The following is a 19,319-nucleotide window of genomic DNA, read 5'->3' as shown; positions in this document are numbered from 1 at the left end:
CTACCCAGAGGTTTAGGTTCTGTGGTGATGGGAGAACATCATATGTTGACCTGATGAGGAAACTGATCCTGCTCTGTTCCATTGACCATAGGTCTTGCCAGCCAATCTTGCGTTGTTCCACACTCTCCCATCTCATCCATTCTCCCTGTTTGGCCTGGGAAATGGCCTTTATACACCTCATCCTCTCCTCCTGCTTTTGCACCTCGTTGACTACCAGCTTCCTTCTTTGAGCTGGGGCCGCCTTGTGCCATGTAGGAGGAGTTGAACTGAAACCAAGACCCCCTCTTCCATGCTGAACTTGCCCCATGATATCACCAATTCGAAGGGCAGCCTTTGCATCTTCCACAGCTTTCTTTGCCACCCACTTTCTTCCAGTTTTCAACACAGGTGCTGCCTCCCTTACGCATTTATCGCGTGACTCTACTAATGTCATTTCCAATCTGACCTTGGCGCACTTAAACTCCTCGGTTAGAGCAGAGACTGGTAGCTGCAGTATTCCGTTACCATAAAGTCCCACTCTGCTGAGGCAGCGTGGAACTCCCAACCATTTCCTGATGTATGAACTGATTAAAGCTTCCAGCTTCTCTACTGTTGTCAAAGAAACCTCGTACACAGTCAGTGGCCACAGCAACCTCGGCAGTAGACCAAACTGAAAGCACCAGAGTTTTAGTTTACCTGGTAGAGCGCTGCTGTCTATGCTTTTCAACCCTTCCACTGCTTGTTGTCTAACTTCTCCCACACGAACTGTGTCCTTTAGATCCCCGTCGTACCATCTCCCAAGACTCTTCACTGGCTTCTCAGACACTGTTGGTATTGCCTCACCATTAATGAAGAATGTTTTATCTACTACTTTGCCTTTAATTATAGAGATGCTCCTTGATTTAGTGGGCTTGAATTGCATTCGTGCCCATTCAATGTTATTGGTTAATTTGCCCAATAATCGATTAGTGCAGGCTACTGTTGTAGTCATGGTTGTCATGTCATCCATGTATGCTCGAATTGGTGGTAGTCGCATTCCAGAAGCCAAGCGCTCTCCTCCTACTACCCATTTTGATGCCCTAATGATTACTTCCATTGCCATGGTAAAAGCCAGCGGAGAAATGGTGCATCCTGCCATTATTCCAACCTCTAGGCATTGCCATGTAGTGCTGAATTCTGAAGTTGAAAAACTGAATTGCAAATCTCCAAAATAGGCTTTCACTAAATTTGTTATTGTCATCGGTACACTGAAAAAATCAAATGCTGCCCAAAGTAGTTCATGTGGCACTGAACCATATGCATTAGCCAAATCCAGGAATGTCACATGGAGCTCCTTCCTCTCCTTTTTAGCTGATTGAATTTGTTGCCAGATCACATTGATGTGTTCTAAGCAACCTGGGAAACCTGGAATGCCCGCTTTTTGTATTGAAGTGTCAATGAAGCAGTTCTTTAATAGGTAAGCTGACAATCTCTGAGCAATAATGCTGAAGAAAATCTTGCCTTCTACGTTTAATAGGGAAATGGGACGAAACTGACTGATGCTTGTAGAATCTTTTTCTTTAGGTATAAAGACTCCACCTGCTCGGCGCCATGCTCTTGGTACAACCTGTTTTTCCCATGCCACTTTCATCAATTTCCACAGAATTCGTAGAACTCCTGAAGCACTCTTGTACACTCTGTACGGAACTCCATTAGGCCCTGGAGATGATGAAGCCCTTGCTTTTTTCACAGCTTGCTCTATTTCTTTCCACTTAGGTGCACAGTCCTCCATTTGGTATTCTGGTGGATTGATAGGTGGGATGTCTGACGGAATTGACATAGGCTCCTGCCTTTTTGAATCTGTATGTGTTTCCTCCAAATATCTCTCCAGCTCAACCTTAGATGCTTTTAGTGTGCCATTCTTCTCACTGGTGAATAACTTCTTTACAAATTTGAATGGGTCTTTATAAAAGTTAGCTCTCGCACGCTCCTTCTTTTTGTAGCGTTTCCGTAGGCGCTCAGCTCTGCGCAATGTTGCAAGCTTATCTTTTATGACCCTTTGTAAGAGATTGAGTCCCTCCTTCTGACTTTGTTCTGCTCTTCTCCATTGGTTCCTCAGCTGTCTCCTTTCTCTAACTAAGCGTTCAATCTCCTGCTGCCGTCTAGACTTTCCAGGAATAGTTTGTACTTTTTCCTTCCTTTTTTCAACTCCAAACCTCTCACTTCCATATGCGTAGATGATGTCCCCAAATTTATCCAGCTTCTTTTCAACTGTAGGTTAACAAGTTAAAAAAAAAACAATAGACTCATACCTCATTCTGTAGTGCACGTTGTTTTTTGTGGTTGTGTTTTAAATGAATTTAACATCTTTTTATATAGAGTACTCAAGTAAGTAGCCCCTGTAATAATAGCAACTCATCAGATTACAGACCCTGGTATGCAGGCACCTTTGCTATGTAATGTCTCTATTTCTTAGCCGTCTTTTTCTCTTGCACCATTGACCTAGATCTGTCACCCAATTACAGACGTCATTATGTTGTTAATGGTTTTGACCCACAAAGGCAGTTGTAGGTAACTAGGAAGACCCCCCCCCCCCCCCCTCCCTGTAAAGGCAGCCCTTATCTTTAGGAACTGGCTGTATCATTTAAGAGCCGCCTGAATGAATCCATGGGACGAAACTGACTGATGCTTGTAGAATCTTTTTCTTTAGGTATAAAGACTCCACCTGCTCGGCGCCATGCTCTTGGTACAACCTGTTTTTCCCATGCCACTTTCATCAATTTCCACAGAATTCGTAGAACTCCTGAAGCACTCTTGTACACTCTGTACGGAACTCCATTAGGCCCTGGAGATGATGAAGCCCTTGCTTTTTTCACAGCTTGCTCTATTTCTTTCCACTTAGGTGCACAGTCCTCCATTTGGTATTCTGGTGGATTGATAGGTGGGATGTCTGACGGAATTGACATAGGCTCCTGCCTTTTTGAATCTGTATGTGTTTCCTCCAAATATCTCTCCAGCTCAACCTTAGATGCTTTTAGTGTGCCATTCTTCTCACTGGTGAATAACTTCTTTACAAATTTGAATGGGTCTTTATAAAAGTTAGCTCTCGCACGCTCCTTCTTTTTGTAGCGTTTCCGTAGGCGCTCAGCTCTGCGCAATGTTGCAAGCTTATCTTTTATGACCCTTTGTAAGAGATTGAGTCCCTCCTTCTGACTTTGTTCTGCTCTTCTCCATTGGTTCCTCAGCTGTCTCCTTTCTCTAACTAAGCGTTCAATCTCCTGCTGCCGTCTAGACTTTCCAGGAATAGTTTGTACTTTTTCCTTCCTTTTTTCAACTCCAAACCTCTCACTTCCATATGCGTAGATGATGTCCCCAAATTTATCCAGCTTCTTTTCAACTGTAGGTTAACAAGTTAAAAAAAAAACAATAGACTCATACCTCATTCTGTAGTGCACGTTGTTTTTTGTGGTTGTGTTTTAAATGAATTTAACATCTTTTTATATAGAGTACTCAAGTAAGTAGCCCCTGTAATAATAGCAACTCATCAGATTACAGACCCTGGTATGCAGGCACCTTTGCTATGTAATGTCTCTATTTCTTAGCCGTCTTTTTCTCTTGCACCATTGACCTAGATCTGTCACCCAATTACAGACGTCATTATGTTGTTAATGGTTTTGACCCACAAAGGCAGTTGTAGGTAACTAGGAAGACCCCCCCCCCCCCCCCCCTGTAAAGGCAGCCCTTATCTTTAGGAACTGGCTGTATCATTTAAGAGCCGCCTTCCAGTTCACTGCAGTCTCTGTGATTCTGTTTAATTCAGGGTATTTCCTTAGAGTTGGGACCTGCTAGTGCTCAACCAAAAACACATTCTCATAAAGGGGTTGTAATCCCACCAAGGGCATTTGTGTGGAAAACAATCGGAATATCTAAGAGAAAATGTAATAAGCTAATAGTTGCACACAAGTGCAACTTGCTCACACACTGTATGCATTTCCAGGTATTGCAGTACATGTGCGAGCGTGCTGCATTTTACTGCTTGCTGACGTGTATGGAAAGCTGTTTTCTTTTCTGTTACTCAGCTAACCAGTAACACTGTAAGGGGCTCTAGTATATCCTAATTAATACCTACAAAGCACATGGTTTTGAGAATGTTGCAATAAGTTCATCTTTTTATTTTTTTTTACTCTAATGTAGTTCATCAGCATGGAGTTTATGACCTGTTCCTGACCTTTGTATATGCAAAATATATCAATAAAAAAACACAGTTGTTTAAAAACCTGCTGAGAGTGTTGGACAATAAAAAAAAAAGGCTTGGCGAACGAGATGGAAAGGCTTTTCTTTGGCCTGTCTTTAATACCCTGATTCTATCCAGATAGTTCAATCCTGTCTTTTCTTATTCAGAAAGCATATTTGTTTAGGTAAAGCAACTTCCCTTTAAACATTTCACGATATGCCTAAATATGACCAGTAATGTTTATTTCCATGAACATATGCACTGAATGACAGTTAAGCCACTGAAATGGTTAATACAATAATAAAATGGCATGTAACAATTGTGTACAAGATAATTGTGTAGTGTTTCTTTTGAAAGGCAAATAGCAGGTACATAGTCTATCCTTCCAGTAGGAACTTAAACTCTCTGCAAAGGATAATGGATAATGACGGTATCTGGTCTCCTTTTTTCCCGTCAATGTTTTGCCCATGAAAGTTGAGGAACAGTTGAACTGGCTGCTATCAGGCACAGTGCTGACTGGAACTGAAAGAGCAACCCCTCATAGCTCTGCAAGAGAGAACATTAGAATACTTGACCTGACACCATCCAGCCCTGGGCCTCTCTCAAAAACAGACTACCAATTGTGTTCAGGTGTGTCAAATTTAGTTGTGATTGGTAAGAAACTCAATTGTATGTCATGGGTTTGGAGAAAATCGAGTTTTTAGACATTGGCACTTTGTGTACGGCCCTATCACTTTAGAAAGCATATCAGACTCCTTTTCAATTCAGATTCAGCATTGAGAAACAAACATTTCATGGAAGCTCTGAATACAGTAAACCAAGAGTCACCACCCAGGCTGCACCCCTACAGCCAGACTACTGCATTTATATGTATATCTTTATGCATGACAAGGCTGTCTGTCTTAAAATACATTCAGCAAAGGCTTAAACAATAACATCTCACATTGGAGAGTGGTAATGTGGTGTCATGCTGGGCTTCATGCCTTAAACAGAGAAAAGATGTATTCAGTGCGCACAGTGGGCTTTGAGAATAAACAACAGCCTGAGTGCCGTTTATATACATGCATGCTGCAACACTGGTCTTTTGCAGAACCTGGTTTTCAAGCACTTTGACGGGCTAAAGGAGCAACACAATGAAAACAACAAGGGTGTTTCTAAGGAGCTATTGGTCAGACTGGGATGTTCTAAACAGGGTCATGGAGAAAGGATGTCTTCTAGACCAGTTCAGGTTACATGGTTGATTTCATTGAGAGACCTTGGCTTTCAGAGAAGCTTTATATATCAATTCTTTTGCCAGATGCATTTTAGCATTTGATAACCCTGAGCTCTCAGGGGCTGAGCAGTGCGCAGGTTTGGTGCTGTGCTCCTGGAACTGTTTTCACAGATATTGTTTTTCTTTTCTGTTTCCCTTCCTGGTTTCTCAGGGGCATACCAAATGCCAGTTCAGGAGAGTTCCTGATTTAGATTTTGTCATTTTTTTCTTGTGTCGTTACCATGGTGCTCATTGTTCTGGAAAAGATGCCTCGTCCCTTGTGACAGCTGTCTTGTAATCCAGAGCTAATTTGTGTCTTCTGAGAACAATTTCACTCACAACAATATGATAGGCACCATCTGGTGCACAATGAGGTAATATAAGCGAAATAAATAAATAAATACATGAACTGAATGAATCCTTTATATTCTAAATGAAGAATGGGCCACTCTAAACATGTAGTGACACCATACTGTCCTCTTTAGTGAATAAACCATGTGCAGCTCTAGCACTGTAGGAAGCTCCTGTGTCCTGGAATGCACTTTCCATGCTTCAGGGTGATGGTCAGTCTACACACTCAATCCCCGCATCTTCAGTCACCAGCAAAAGGCATCACATTCAGTATGTGATGAAGGATCTCATCTCTACATCTTAAACTGCCATGGTTGACCAAATGGAAGTTAGTGTGACCGTCAATGCTTATGCCTGCCCTAACCGTTAGAGATGTCTCCTTCTGCAGGCATGTCCCTTTTGCACTCTGTTATAATCTATCAGTATGTTTAGACACTCAATTATTAGACATACAATTCTAATAAAACTAGCTAAAGCATCTCTCTACTTGACTTTAACTTTTTACCTTAGTAATAAAGCTATTAATAGAACTTAGTTGTAAAGCACACACTTTGTGATAATTCACACAAAATAAAAAATTCAATGCCAACTTAGTTATGACACAATCAATGTCTTGATACATCTGCAGTTATGAATGCATCTAAACCATATCTAATGTTGAGTATAGTAGGTCAGCTGTACCTCTCTGACCCCGTTCTTTTGAAGTGTGTTGTCAGGTACTGTTCTTCCCCAGCATGCCTAATTCCCCAAGTCCCTGACAGCCTTCAAATGTGAGATTTGAACAAGCAGGGCAGCTATGGAGAATGAGCCTAGTTTCTGTGTTTATGTAAAAAGTGACCCGACACACATTATTAGTGCTGTCACAGTCCTGTGACCCAGGCACACATTTATTAGTGATGTCACAGTCCTGTGACCCAGACACACACTATTAGTGATGTCAGTGCTGTGACCCAGACGCACTCTTTTAGTGATACTACAGTCCTGTGATCCAGACACACACTTTTAGTGATGTCACAGTCCTGTGACCCAGACACACACTTTTAGTGATGACACAGTCCTGTGACCCAGACACATACTATTAGTGATGTCACAGTCCTGTGACCCAGACACATACTATTAGTGATGTCACAGTGCTGTCCCCCAGACACACACTATTAGTGACATCAGTCCTGACCCAGACTCTGTTAGTGATGTCACAGTATTGTGGCAGGTCCTCCGCTGGCACGGTACTTCACTTGAGCACCACCACCCGCCTCCATCTTGGGCTCACACCTCATAAAAGGACAAACATCTTGTTCCTGGCAAACAAACACATTGAACAAAACAATTCACATGAAGAAGAAAGAGGAGGAAAAGGAGAAAAGAGATTGCCGAAGGAGTGAAAGCCAGCACTCCTCAGAGAGATGATGAGTTAGTTTACAGCTGGGATAAGTCCCCAGTGGCAGTGGTAAAGCACAGGGAGGGAAAGCCTTTATGTTTACACAGGGATCTCGGTGCCTGAGTAGTTTACTATGCCCAGTGCACTGACAGCAGGCACAAGGGGCCTCTCGTCTGTATTATTGTGCTCTTGTGTATTGTTGTGCTCTTGTGTGTGTTATGCTCTTGTGTATTGTTGTGCTCTTGTGTGTAGTGTTCGGCTCTTGTGTGTAGTGTTCTGCTCTTGTCTTCAAGAGAGAGAGAGATTGAGATTTTTTGTAAATAGCACCAACAATCTGGATATAATCCTACTCCACGAAAGCTGGAATCGTGCAGATGTGTGTGCCCACTGTCCCGCAGGCTACAGGGAGTTCATCATGCCCTTCCTAAAGAATGCCCAAATCAAATGGGTCAGAGACTCAGGGGGCATCATTGTGTGGTACAAAGGGGATCTGAGAGACTTTGTCTCCCCCTTTAAACAAGCGAGACACATTTATGGCTCAAAATTGAAAAACAAATCTTCCAATCCCAGTCAGACACATATCTTTGTGCAGCTTACATGCCACCAATTGACTCCCCCCTATCACAAAGAGGGGTGCTTTCAAAACATTCAATCGGAGATCACCCACTTCCAGACAAGGGGCACTGTGCTGCTATGTGGAGATCAACGCCAGGACTGGCAGAGAGATGGACTACAATCAAATCAAAATAGTCTTTGTTAAATGTAAACGTCATCTGTACAATGCATTCGGTTCCGTCTTCATTTGACCTATTTTAATACCGAGCGCACTTTCTTTTTACGTTAGCCTGTAGCTAGGCAAACGGTAACACAATAAATCATGCTGCTGTACAATGCGAATAAAAGATTATTTTAAATTGAAACAATGTTTTAGCATTTTTTTAAAATGATTATTATTATTTGTTTACTTGGCTTACTTAGTAGCCTAGACAATTAACACAAAATAGACCACGGTCCTACTGATGCTCAGAATGAGCTGCAGGGGTGTGGCACAGTGGCTTGCAGTGTGCAGGTGCAGGAGTGATGCGGTGATTAATGAAAAGACAACACGAATCCAAGTGCAAGGAGGTTTAATTATAATCCGGAAGTGTTTTTTTCCATGTATTGTCCTTGTATTGCTGTTTTCAAGATTCTACTGTTATTGGTCTGAACCGTATTGTTTGAGTTCTCCTCATTGTTTGGTTGAATGTCCGAGTCTTTATTTTGATTTCTTCTCCGTTGTACTGCGCTTGTTGTAGTGAGAATGATAATGGCGGTGGTTTGTTTTGAAATGAAGCTGGTGACCAGGGAGCATCATGACACAGGAACATATAGAATACAGGAATATATATTTTTTTCAATATAACGTTCTGATATCAAATATAGTAATGCACTTTAATGACCACAGAGGCTTGACATGTTTATGAGACTGTTTTGACCTTATGTTCTACATCAAAACATAAATAGCTAATTACTGAAGTCCTTGTTGACTGCAATCAAATGAAACACAGCTGGAATGCACAGGTTCAGCCCTGAACCAAAGAACTTGAAATGATTTGTATAGGACAGCTCTGCGGGTACCCAAGTGACAGGTTCAGACAGCTGTTATCCTTTACACTTACACATCAGAGAATTGACTTTAGCAGTTTCTGGCATGAATGATCTCAGGGTGAACCCTACTAGTCAGTCTGAGGCCCACTAGAATGGGTCCTGCTTCTGCTATCATCTGGAAATCTCAGCTTGTCGCTTCAGTATGTGCAGCACAGCTCCAGTGTGAAGGACTTTCTCTTCTCCAGAAGCTGGCGAAGGCTTGCTTTCTTCTGGGCTTGCTCCAGTTTATGTGAGGTGGAAGTCAGGGGTTTTACTACAAAGTGACAGCTTATTGGACACCCCTTTACACTGCTGTAACTGAGCCAGCTCATATTAGACACCCCTTTACACTGCTGTAACTGAGCTGGCTCATATTAGACACCCCTTTACAGTGCTGTAACTGAGCTGACTCATATTAGACGGCTCAACTTGCAAAGTTTACAGCAAAAATATACAACTCAACCCCCCCCAAACCTTCTTCCTGGTGTTTATTTTTTTATAACCACACAAAGACAAGGAGGAGCTTTCTGTGTGGCTCCAACATGAGCAACCTGCATTTAGCAAGTGTACTCAGAAAAACATGAGCAACCTGCATTTAGCAAGTGTACTCTGGAAAACATGCTGCTCCATAAAAGGAAATAAAGCAGTTGTTTGTGTGAGATGCAGTGGATTGTAATGATGTTTGTGAGTGGTGCTGTGGGCATGTTTACTGTTGATGGCAGATTAGTTTAAAGTGTCACTGCTATTGTGTTGTTTTTTTTTCTCTTGCAGGTTATTCCCTTCCCTATGACCTGTGATCTTCAAACAGACTGCTCTTGCAGAGACCCTGCTGCCCAGGAGAACAGCATGGCAGGGCAGCAGCGTTTCCTGGGCTGAGGCAAGCCTGGGGTTCACGGCAGACTGGGAGAGCCATACATTCGTTTTACATGCTGCTTACAGGAGGCCCACTCCACTCATAACCAATCACACTGTCAGATGTCGACTGGTCTGCCTTTCTTTTTTTCACCAGGAAAAAAAAAAAGACTAAAGTGGGTAATAACATAACAAATGACTTCAAAGAATGAATGAAGCAAAGCCTGGATAGCATGTTGTTGCATATAGTGTTGTGCCTGCTTTAGTAGCCATTGCTGGCTGTGCTATAACCTCTTATTAAACAACTTTTAAAGGACGACAAAACACAAGACAACATCATCAAAGACAACAACAAATGCATATCCAACTCAAGTCAAAAACTGTTCTCCTCGGGATGCATTTTTTAAAATGATGGCAAAGAAGTACTGGAGGGTGAATAAACAGCTCACAGGCAGACCTAATTGGAGTCAGGTTCCTCAGCCTCTGGATACAAGCTATTCTCAGCCAGTGTTAGAAAGGTGAAATGATATTATTCATTTCTCGACCACACTGTTTCATTAGACGAGGGAGGGAATTCAGTGGTGTTCTGAGAAAGCCATGCTGAGCAGGTAGTGGGATAACAACCCGATAAGCTGCTGTTAGTTCAGAAGTCCCATCAAATGAGCTATGCCACTAAAAAGCCCTTCAGTTTACAGTACAACCTGTTCTCCAGGATCCTAGACAACCTTAGCAAAACAGACACTAGTGTAGCTTATCAGTAGTAATCAATTTTGGATTGACCTAGGCCCAATTGAAAAGGAGGCTCCTGACTTGAGAGAAATGTCAGAGGTCAGAGATTGGGGTTCTGGGGTCAAAGTTGACCAATCACTGAACCCACAAACCCCTCCCCCTCTCCCCACTGGCTTACCACTGAAGAACTGACCACCAATTTTGGTCTGGATGAGCTGAGGAGGGAAAAAAAGTGTGAGGATTGTTCAGAGACTGAAAAACAGATTGGATGCAAAACAATAAGACAAACGGATTCCGAAAGAGAGCCAGCTGTATACGCGTGGCTGCTGCTGCTACTCTTGCTGCTATTTACCACACAACTTTCTCCAAACCATTATAGGAAAGGATGACAACAATCCCAGACTTTGAACAATCTGCATTCAAGCTTACCTCTAACCTTGCTTTTACCTAAGCTGGTTTTTTTCTTGAGTATCGGCCAAACCATACACCAACAGCCCCAAGAACTTGTTCTGAGCTCCACTTTATACCCATACAGTACAGTCTAGGCAGGGACTCTGTTCAGACTGATGAGTGGGAATTGAGCAGGAGTTTATTTAAAAAAAAAAAAAAAAAAAAAAAACAGTCCAATAGACAAATGTTTCGACAAGGTGGTGTGTGTATTTAGTGTTTCCATTGTTTTTTATTTTTTATTAAATTTTTAATTTTTTTTTTTTTTTTTTTTATGGCATTGAAAAAGACATCCAAACATTTGTCTACTGGACAAAGTTTATTTTATTGTGGATATGGATGAAAAGAAAAACTTTGCTTTTAACATTAACTGGTTTTATAATGCAGTATAGACTCTCTGAAACAAACAAGCAACAGCACTGTGTTTGAATGATAAAGTAGGAAGCATCTCTTAGAAAACACTGTGAATTGCTATGGAGAACTGATGGGGCACCTCCTCACTGAGCTTTGTCCCTGAGTGAACTGTGAGCAGGCAGCTTCCAAACGAGAAGTGTTCTGAAGAATAAAGGCAGGTGTACAATTATTTCTTCCGTCCTTTAAGACAGATGCATTTCTAGTGTTCTAGCTATAGGCAGCAATCACACTCACAGTAACCTTCTTACAAATGTTCATTAGTTTGGTTAGCTGAATGTAGTCAGTAATCTCAGCTCAGTACTATACCTGCACTGACAGCAGTAGTGCTGGCCTGCCCCCCCACCTTCGTCAAGCTGTTTCTCATCTCAGCCATTATTTTCTAGTGTTAAAACTGTAGTTTTCTCTACATCTTTATAGCGACCTCAAGAATGTAATAATAACACATATACAACAGCATACTCAGTGGAGATAACAGTAGAGGAATATCATTGTGGGCAGTCTGTATTCAGTTGTCCACACGTCATAATCACACACTAGGAATAACTGGGATAGTTTACATTCAGTCGATGGGGATCTCTGAAGAGCATCTATGCAAGTTTGTGAAAGGGTTTCAATTGCAAAGTAGAGGACTCTTCTCTCTTGGCCCAGCAGTATCCAAGTCCAGCCTCAGAGGAGTCTCCAGTAGAGCAATGGCTGCTGTACTACAGTGTTGATTAACTTCTTTTTTTATTCAATGCTACTTTTTCTTTTTTTTCTTTCTTTTTTTTTTTTTTTTACTTGGAACAAAGCCTAACACGGTTAGTTTTTGCACCAGTTCAATACACTTTTGCACCTCTGGATCATTGTCTTTCTTTCTGTAGAGGATAGCGCAAGTTCACTTCAGTTGGGCATCCACACCAAAGCTGAAGCATGGAAGCCAGAGAGGCCATTAGCTTTAAAACAGGTCCTGTTGCATTCAGATAGTCTCACAGAGTCTTGAACTTGATTGAGACACACAAGCCCTTTCACGGGCTGATGCAGTATCGGGGCCTGGACCTCTTCCCAGGTCTTTTGGTGCTGAGGCTCACATGAAGTGTCTTGTTCACTGGGATGGTGTTCTTTGTGTAGACAAGTAAGATAATTGCTTGTTTTCCTATGAATTCCTGAGCTGCATTTAGTTACGTTTGAATTGGGGGCTGTTTTGAGGCACTCCCTCGCAGCCCCCCCCCCTTTTAAACCCAACCACTTCACGTTCCTCCTCATGTCATATTAGACTCTCGTTTGAATACATTCAGAGATCAGTTGATTCAGATCTTTGGGCTAAGCAGGAAGACCCACCACACCCACTGCATTTGGATGAAGCTCTGTGCCCCACACTGTACTAGACTGATTAAACAAAGCATTGGTAACAAGCTTGTATGGCTGGTTAGCAAGATACTTTATGGGCTTCACGGCATACGGGCGTTTCAAAGGGCCTGTTCTAAGCAAGTCTGGCTACCTCCCTTCTCTCTCTGACTCTCTTCTCCTTTACCTGGTTTTAACTGTCGGTTCTTAAAGGTTTTTACCTGTGTTTTAAGAATACTTCATGCTGCGACGCATTATCATTGAGGACAAGGTTGTGTAGGCACTGCATGGACCGATGAGGATTGAAAAAAAAGATACCACACAGTTTAGGTAATAGGCCGAAAATCTAGAGTTCCGTAGATGTTGTAATGTCAGTTTTGTGCATAGTATTAGGTCCACAAGAGTAAGGAATGAGACATATGAAATGTTTTGAGTGTTTTTAAAAGTGTTTTTGGTTTGTACTTGTATTTAATCAGTATTTTTATTGAGCTCAGTAACTGCACTTGGCTCCTGTACAGTCATTTTACACAAAACAAAGTCTACTTAAAAAAAACAAAAACAAAAAGCTGCTATGGTCAGACAGGTCATTTATTTTGAAAAGTTTTTATTATATATATATATATATATATATATATATATATATATATATATATATATATATATACACACACATATATAAACATATACATATATTTTTATTTTGTTTTCATTATTTTATTTTGCTTTTATTTTCCTAAGGTTTGCACCTATAACAAATACAGTTATAAGAGAAAGATCATACTCAAATCGCTACAAAAGCCATCGAAAAAAAAAAAAAGGGACAATCATAAAAGCGCAGAAACAGAATTTGAAACCGAAAAAAGGACAGGGTAACAAACTGTAGCTGCGCGGTCTGCAAGAACATGGAAGAGTTGGCATTCACCAGTCAAATAAGTAGTATTGGAAGCATGGGACAATAGCTTTGGCAAATAACTGCAAATACTTTGTTTGTTATATAGCTCTCAAAATGTATTATGTGTAATCCAAGTGTGCTTTTTTTTTTTTTTTTGTTAGTAATGTTGGATAATATGTAATTGTATGCAAAACTATTGCTGCTTTCAACTTAAGTATTAATGGTAAGGGTGTGAATAAACTATAACCATTATACAATTTCAATTCAACAAAATACATTGAAAAGAGGCATTCTCTCGAAAACACATTCACGTGCAACAGCCCTTCAAGTGTTAGGTGTGTGGGTTACTCGTCCGTATATAATCAGGTGGTTAATTCTGGACCAATCTGTTCATTATTTGTATGCGTTCCTCTGTATGTCTGGCATCTACAAAAACACACAAACCAAACTGAGCCGTGTGAGTGAAATGTACTCCTTGTGCACTGCTCTTGTGAAAGAAACCTCATTGTATGTGTGGTTCAGAATGCTTCTTTTATTTGTATCTGGTGGGGCACCTTACAAGCCATGAAAAACAATATTAATCAAATGAAGTTCTGACAATGTTTAAAAGAAAATGGAACAGTCTACTGTAATATCACAGTATCCTTTTTGCTGTACCTCATGCCTGTAATTTTTTGCTGCTTCCATGATTAGGGTTTTTAATAATTTAAGTGTCCTAGCAATATATAATGGTGTAAATAGTAGAATTATTTATTGAGAATGTCTACCTTTTTTAATTTATATTCACACAGTGTTTGTCTAAGTTATTTTTACAATGCCATTGTTAGACTTTTTTGGAGTGATAGGAATACAGGACTATTTTTTTTTTCTTCATTTAATTTTTCCATCATAAAATACAGGTCTAACCGCACTGCAAAACTGGTTATTATCAGATTTCAAATGATGTTTTGCCACTGTTGTGTCCTCCTTTTATAAATGTACTGAAACATGTTGTTAATATTAAAACAAATAAAGTTTAATAATATCTCTATGTCCCCGCATCTTATGACGGGCAGATAGAATGTACTATTAGTTTACATTTAATCTGTAGTAATTACAGTGTATATTCTAATGTAATCGGCTCATAGTTCATTGTATGTATTGGACTATTATACATATGCATGCATGAAAGATTATTTAAATAGAAATGTGTTTAAACAATTAGCCACAATTGTTCCAGTAATGACTTGCAAACCAATTAGAAAGTACTGTTATCCTTCAAGAGGCATTCTAGTCTAGAGTTAAATGTGTGAGAAAAAAATAAATATGCATCAAATGACTAATTATCCCAAACAGCAACAAAAAACACATTCTCAAGGGACGACTTATTATTTTGTATCTAAAAACTAAAGACTGCATGCCATTTGTATCAGTGAACCAAAGCTTTCACCTGATAATTTAAGTATGATGCAAATAGCTGTGGTCATTTCTTAAATGTGTTTGACTTCGTTAAGCACTGATAAAAGTAGCTTAGATTTAGATCCAGGTGGAATTCATCTTTAGAATACTGTAGCTCTTTTAATGTTATTTATCCTTCATCTAAATGAAAAGAAACAAATATGTGTTTCTGATTAGCCCATTGTTTTTAAACCCAGGGTCTGTCTTCATGCCAAGAGAAACACACAAGTTTGCATTTGATTAAATTTATCATGGAAATCTCCTTCGCTCTTGCTTGTAACGTGCGTCTTGTTATTTACAGGTTTTACTCTACTGCACGAAAGGAAATGTTTTGCAGCCTTTTGGAATGTATACACTCCTCTTTAGGGTTTAAATAAGGGTTCTAAAAAAACAATCATTTCAAAGGTAAAAGGTACTGAGCCTCTCAAAATCCAGCATCCACTGTTCACAACAATGGCAAAATATTGTATTTAAGAACAAACGTTGTAACCTGTTGTTTGAATGTAATTGAATGTTTTCTGTCTAGTATTCAATATACATTCTTAGATTCTACAACCAATAAAACTATCAACTGAGACCAAACAGTGGCAGTTTAGTTTTGCTGAACCATTCAGTTATTGTCTTTTTTGTACCTTTCTAACCCTACACTCACACATACGCCAACCCTTCTAACTGGTGTAAGCAACAGAGGATAGGACCCTCCAGGATGTCACAAGAGTACCCCAGTCTTCAGTTCATTGATACATATATATTGAAGGACCCCACTTTCCTAACGGTGCAGCTCAGAACTGCTGTATGTTCCAATTGGACTTCTTTGCAAACAAATCTATGTTTCCTATATTCTCAGTGGGCATGCACTTCTGTTGTACCACAGTAGTGAGACGAAGGGGTCACCTTTCTGATGAAATCTGTTTTATTTGTGCGTACGAGCTGTCCATTTTAACAAAGGTGTTGTGTATTCCCTCCCCTCTGTGTTTTACAAGGATCATATTCCCCTCCAGAATTCCCACAAAGTGCACTGCATGTGTCAAACATAGCACTGGCTGCTTCAACTCTAACCTCCTTTTCAAAACGGCAGGACCTGCTGCTTTGCCTTGCCTGTTGTTGACACGCCTCTCACAGATTTGCAGTGGGTTAGATCTGTACTTTGACACTGTTCTGGTATCCATAAGCACTAATCCACACTGCTCAGTTCATTAACAATGCAGTGTTGGGCTCTTACCACAGTCATTTTGTGTTGTTTTTTTTCACAGCTGCGTATGTTATTTTGGTGCTCTGGTTTTTCACAAGCAGTACTGTACTGTATATGTTTTCCTGGAAATGATTCTAAAGAACACAAATGTTACTTTTCCTGTTAGTATTGTTTAGAAATAAAACACTGGTTAAGTAAAAGTAAATAAACATGTCTTGTTATCTCTTTGCTGTTTTTTTTCATACTTTCGTTTTCATTGCACACTAATGAAGTTACTTTAGTACTGGATTGACTTCAAATTACCTGTCGTGAATATCATCGATTCACTGTGCGCATGTCAGTATGCAGTTTTGAAAGAAGCACACTGTAGTGAACGCACAGGAATTCCATTTTGAAAAAGTGTGACAGCTGGTACTTGGATGTTCTTGGCTTGCTTTGCTTTCCAGGAAATCAGCTGCTTCTTTACTTCCTTGGTCATTTTACCTCAGCAATGTCATGTTAGTGTCTGCAAAGCACTGACAGAAAAGGCAGCTCGAAGGGATGGGGACAATTTCACTCACCAGGAAAGTGCAACACCATCTCAAAGCATGTCTTGCAAACAGAGCTGTTCTCATGTAGTACCTAATGTAATGATTTAAATTGAAAATACGTTTTTGCTAAAACATACAGCTACGGCCAAAAGTGTCACGTAACCCTGTAGAATTAACTAATTTTGCTTCATAAAGTCAAATGAAATCTGCTGAATAATGTTATGTTAACATATTGAATAACATACCGCTTTGTAGTTTTTCATATACTTAACCAAAAACTGACAAATTGATCTACAAATCTACATGAAATACTGTACTATTATGGCTTCTGGCAGAGTTTTGCGCTTTCACTTTGTAGTTTCTTTGATTTACATGATGAATAAAGCTACATGATGCTCATATATCTTTATTTAATCATGTCTGTCCTGCAATTCCAGGTGTTTTAAAACAAGTGACTAGAGCTGCACTGTAGGTTTGGTTCTTCACAGTTCATTTTACATTGTACACTTGTTTTGATTTGTAAACCCTTTCGAATATGACAAACTGTTTCAGGACTCTGGACAGAGCATGTAACTACCCTGAGCAATCAGGCTGCATCATGGGAAAGTGTGTCATGGGTGAGAGAGATGTAATAATTAATCAAAGAAGGCGCTCTGTAAATCAACAAACAAAACTTATCCCAGTCTGATATCCCATGCACAGCAAACAGGCCGCATGTGACACTAAGAGTTGTCTTGATTGATAAGGCATGGCTGATTGAGTTACATTCAGGGTTAGGACTGGTAAACAGTCCTATCAGACAGTAGGAGTGCAAGCACAGGAAACTGTAATACAGCTTTCTGCCTCCCCCTCTTCTCTTCTTAATATAGAGACCCAGATAACTAATGAAAGGGGTTGAGATTTGTACTGGCTGCGGGGGTTAATACATCAGTATATTCCTTTGAATAGATCTGGATGGAGTGTAATTACTTAGGTACAGTGTGGCAAGTTGGGAGCCAAGCCAAGTCATGTTAAAATCTCAATGCACAAGCAGAAACTTCCGCAAAGTAGGACTGTGATGGAATAACCAGGACCATTGTTATTACTAAATGTTATGTTTCAGTCCCAGAGCACACAGAGAGCCTGTCCTTTGCAGTGCATGCTGTGTCTATTCACCGGATTGGTCAAATGAAAAATCCTTCAACCCCAAAACTATCTTAACACAGCCAACACCCAACGCATTTGCTAGTTTTAATTAATTGTTTTATTATTAAAAAAAAAAAAAGTAAATAATAGTGCTGAGTCCTAACCAACATTTTAATTCGGTTTGAATTTGAAAAAAATGCTGCAAATAAAATACCTAATTTGTAACCCATTGCATATAACATGTAAACCTTTTTTATTACAGATCTCTATAGCAGATTACTTGATCGAGCTACAGTCAGCAACTAAACATTGATATCCTTGTTTACCCTATTAAACGGTAATGCATGTTTGACTTTGACTTTCATCCTGACTTTGATCTCGGTTTGGACTGCCTTAATTCAACCTGCCTCAAGGTTTTTGGCCTCAGCCTTAAATTCGACACCAACTTAATGGTGCTTTATTCTATATCCAGTCAGTTAATATTTCAGTAAGGACAGCTCTTGCCTCTCCTTTAGGGGCACTTAGCACGGCCTCAAAATATTGATTGACAGCTCTCAGCTGGCACTGAGAGACAGGAAGGAAGGTGGTTTGACTGCCAACTCTGTGGCAAGGACGGCCCAAACTACAAACAGGTAGCTTTCAATTCACCTGGTACGACTACTGGTGAACATGAGGAGGTGAACTCAAAGCACGGCCCAAACTACAAACAGGTAGCTTTCAATTCACCTGGTACGACTACTGGTGAACATGAGGAGGTGAACTCAAAGCACGGCCCAAACTACAAACAGGTAGCTTTCAATTCACCTGGTACGACTACTGGTGAACATGAGGAGGTGAACTCAAAGCACGACCCAAACTACAAACAGGTAGCTTTCAATTTACGTGGTAAGACTACTATTGGTAGCTGCCACTAATTGAAGGTTGATATATATATGTGGGAGTTACCTCCTTAATCCAATGTCTGCTTGACTTTTGGTGAAGGTTGCTATGATCATATTTCCCTGCCTGAATCTTTGCATAACTGTATTTAGGCTGGGCTCTAACAGGTGGTGTGGGATATGGTATTTTTTAAATAAAAAAAAAAAACATGTATTAGAAATAAAACACTGAATCCATCTTTGACTCGAAGGATGTTAGTTCTGTGTTTTTAAAGCCTCAATGTAATACAACCATGCTATGAGAGTAACACAAGCTGTTAAATATTACTTTGCAGGGTCCCTGGCACCTTCCAAATCAAACTACTATGGTTTCAGGCAAACACAATGTTCCAAAACTGGAAAGAAATCCTGGCACTGGACATTCCAGGATATTTCTTGTGGAAAGGACAAGAACGAATTGCATTTTTCAGCAGATCGAATGCCAGCTTTGCATCTGAAGAATTGAATTGGTAACGCTTGACGTTATTCTTGTATAAGGTCCATACTGTGTGTGTGTATATATATAAAAGGGCAATCCCAAAGGGTCTAGGAATAAGAATACGAAGAATATGCTCAAAAGAAAGTGACTATGTAAAACAAAGAAATGTATTAAAAACAAATCTTAAAAAAAGAGGATACAAAGAAAGAATTATAGAGATGGA

The 19,319-nt window shown here is 40.1% G+C and overlaps 1 protein-coding gene across 1 annotated transcript in view; it reads left to right on the top strand.

The window, feature by feature from the left end:
• The window catches only part of LOC117973974 (pappalysin-1-like), a 202,280-nt gene extending 191,165 nt beyond the window's left edge, over positions 1-11,115 (top strand). Inside the window, exon 22 of the mRNA XM_058987187.1 lies at positions 9,571-11,115. Coding sequence (XP_058843170.1) covers positions 9,571-9,675 — 105 coding nt within the window. The 3' untranslated portion in view covers positions 9,676-11,115. The remainder of the gene's footprint in view (positions 1-9,570) is intronic.
• The last annotated feature ends 8,204 nt before the right edge of the window (positions 11,116-19,319 follow it).

The sequence above is a fragment of the Acipenser ruthenus genome, chromosome 15 (genome assembly GCF_902713425.1).
Source record: "Acipenser ruthenus chromosome 15, fAciRut3.2 maternal haplotype, whole genome shotgun sequence".
NCBI lineage: Eukaryota > Metazoa > Chordata > Actinopteri > Acipenseriformes > Acipenseridae > Acipenser > Acipenser ruthenus.
Note: the sequence above shows the minus strand (reverse complement) of the source record. Positions and strands in the feature narration are given on the sequence as shown.